Source organism: Lagopus leucura, unplaced genomic scaffold (assembly GCF_019238085.1).
Source record: "Lagopus leucura isolate 7727_CA_CO unplaced genomic scaffold, USGS_WTPT01 Super-Scaffold_739, whole genome shotgun sequence".
NCBI lineage: Eukaryota > Metazoa > Chordata > Aves > Galliformes > Phasianidae > Lagopus > Lagopus leucura.
In genome coordinates this window covers 8,524,581-8,526,807 of record NW_024962255.1, presented here as the reverse complement: position 1 = coordinate 8,526,807, position 2,227 = coordinate 8,524,581, and the positions used below count along the sequence as shown (strand labels likewise).

Sequence of the window (2,227 nt, the reverse complement as noted above, 5' to 3'; positions counted from 1 at the left end):
AAAGCCTTACAAAAAAGTAATCTTTATAAATAGTATAAAGAGGGAAACCACAAGGCTTCCAAAGCTCAGTGTTCACCTGTCCATATAAAAACACAGACCGCTTTTAGAGAAGAGTTATCGGGTCAAATCCTATCTGAACCTAGGGTGTGTGTACAGATGGATATACATATCTATAGGTTACAGGCAAGTGAGTAGTGTTGTACAGCAGCATCCATGGGACAGCAGCGGTCTTCTCTAAAGATGCCCACAGCTTCCACTCCCCTCGACCACTGCTATATGAGAACTCCCAAGCACAGTTAATTAGCAGCTGTGAGTCTCCTCCCGGCTGAGGGAACATGCATAGGAATGCTCTATAACTTCAGTTCTAATAGCTGGATCTTATACGGAACGCAGTGAAGAACTGTTAAATGGTAATTCGGGACCCGACACCGTCCCTCAGGAGGGGAACTCATTTCACTCCCACCCCACGCACACCACTGTGTATCCACGGAGCGCTGCCCGCCCCAAGAGTTGCCCCGGGGGTGGGATTTTGCCAGTTCGGTACATCTCTTAGTGGAGCCCGGCCCGGAGCCGCCGGGAAGGCGGTGCGGCGCTCCCAGCAGCGAGGGGGTGGGGGTTACGGCTCCGGGAGGGTTCTTATTGCATTCGCTCTGCTGGAGCCCGACCCCCCCCCTTTGACCGAAGCTCGGCGACGCACGCAGAGCACTGGGTTTTCTTCCGAACGCTCAGTCGAGTAGAACCGGACCGCGCCACTCCTCCTTCATCGCACGTCAGCCACAAGAAATAAATACATCGTCACTTTATTGTCCCGAGCGGCCCTCGGCGCGCGGCCCTGCGAGCAGCCCGTGCCGGCGGCCTTTCCCCCGGCGGGAGCGGCGCGATCGGAGCGGAGGGCCGAACCGCGGCCCGGGGCGCCGTCCTCGAGCGGTCGGACGGGACGAGCCGGGCGGGGCTCCCCGCGCCGACGCCCGCCTCCCCTCGCGGCCGGGCGCTCCGCAGCGTTCCGTCCGGTCCCGAGGGCCGACGCGCGGCGGGCGCCGCCTCAGGGGCAGACGCGGGGCCCCGGGTAGGGCTCTCCCCCGCACCAGAAGTCGGCGGCCGGCGCGGTCTCCAGCAGCCACACCTCCCTGGGCAGCGCGGGCTCGGCGCCGGCCGGCGGCCCCTCCAGCAGGCGGTAGTAGTGGCAGTCCCGGCCGTGCTCGGGGTCGTAGGGCGGCGCCAGGATGTCGAGGAAGGCGGCGGGGCCGTCCACGGCGTCGATCTGGTGCAGGTTGTCGCTGTGCGGCGAGAGCAGGCAGGGCGGCGAGGCGGGCGTGTAGTGTTGCCGGGAGCGCAGCAGGGCGCGCAGGCACGGCCCCGGGGCGGGCGGCGGCGGCGGGGCGGCGGCGGCGGGCAGCGCGTCCATGCAGGCGATGCGCAGAGTGCCGTACAGCACCTTCAGCATGCCGTTCATCCCCGGGTGGTCGTGCAGCGGGATGCAGGCGCCGCCGCGCAGCAGGAACACGCCCATGCTGAAGCTCTCGGTCTCGCAGATGTGCATATAGCTGACGGGCGGCACGGCGCCGGCCCGCGGGCACCCTGCCGCCGCCGGAGCCGGCCCATGCGGCGCCAAGTGCAGGTCCTCGGCGCGCACCTCGTCCAGCAGCTGCTGCAGCCGGTGCAGGTTCTCCCCGAAGGCCGGCCCCGCGGGGCTGCGGAAGGTGATGCGCGCCTGCCGCGCCACCCGCTGGATCAGGGAGGCCATGTTGTCCCGGGGCATGGCGGCTCCCGGCCCGCTCCGGCCCGGCCCCGCGCGCCCGCCCGCGCCAGGCGCTCCCGTCGCTTCCTCCCGCCGCTTCCTCCCGCGGCCGCCCCGACGCGCAGGCGCGCCCGCGCCGCCGTGCACCACGGGGCCCGTAGTCCTCCGCCCGCGGTCCGCCGCCCTTCGCTTCCGCCGCTCCCGCGCCGCACGGCGCTCCTGCCCGCCGCCCGTCGGACGGCTCGGGGGTGGTCCCGGCACGGCGGCGGCGAGGGCACGGGGAGGCGGGCGGCGGATCTGGGAGGAGGACTACGGCTCCCGGCGGCGCCGGCGGGAGGGGGCGGCTCCGCCCGAGGCCGCGCTCCGCCGGCGGCGCGCGAGGGGCCGCGGGGTCGGGAGGCGGTGTGAGGGGCGGCCGCCATCTTGGGGCGGGGGTGCGCGGGGCGCTGAGGGGCGGCCCGATCTCTGCGGGAGCTCCGTGCGCCGCGG

General features: G+C 70.1%; 1 protein-coding gene across 1 annotated transcript; it reads right to left on the bottom strand.

The window, feature by feature from the left end:
- Positions 1-1,042: 1,042 nt before the first annotated feature.
- On the bottom strand, positions 1,043-1,777 carry ADO (2-aminoethanethiol dioxygenase). The gene has a single exon (XM_042863365.1). The coding sequence runs from the start codon at positions 1,757-1,759 to the stop codon at positions 1,043-1,045; it is 717 nt and encodes a 238-aa protein (XP_042719299.1). The 5' UTR covers positions 1,760-1,777.
- Positions 1,778-2,227: the final 450 nt, after the last annotated feature.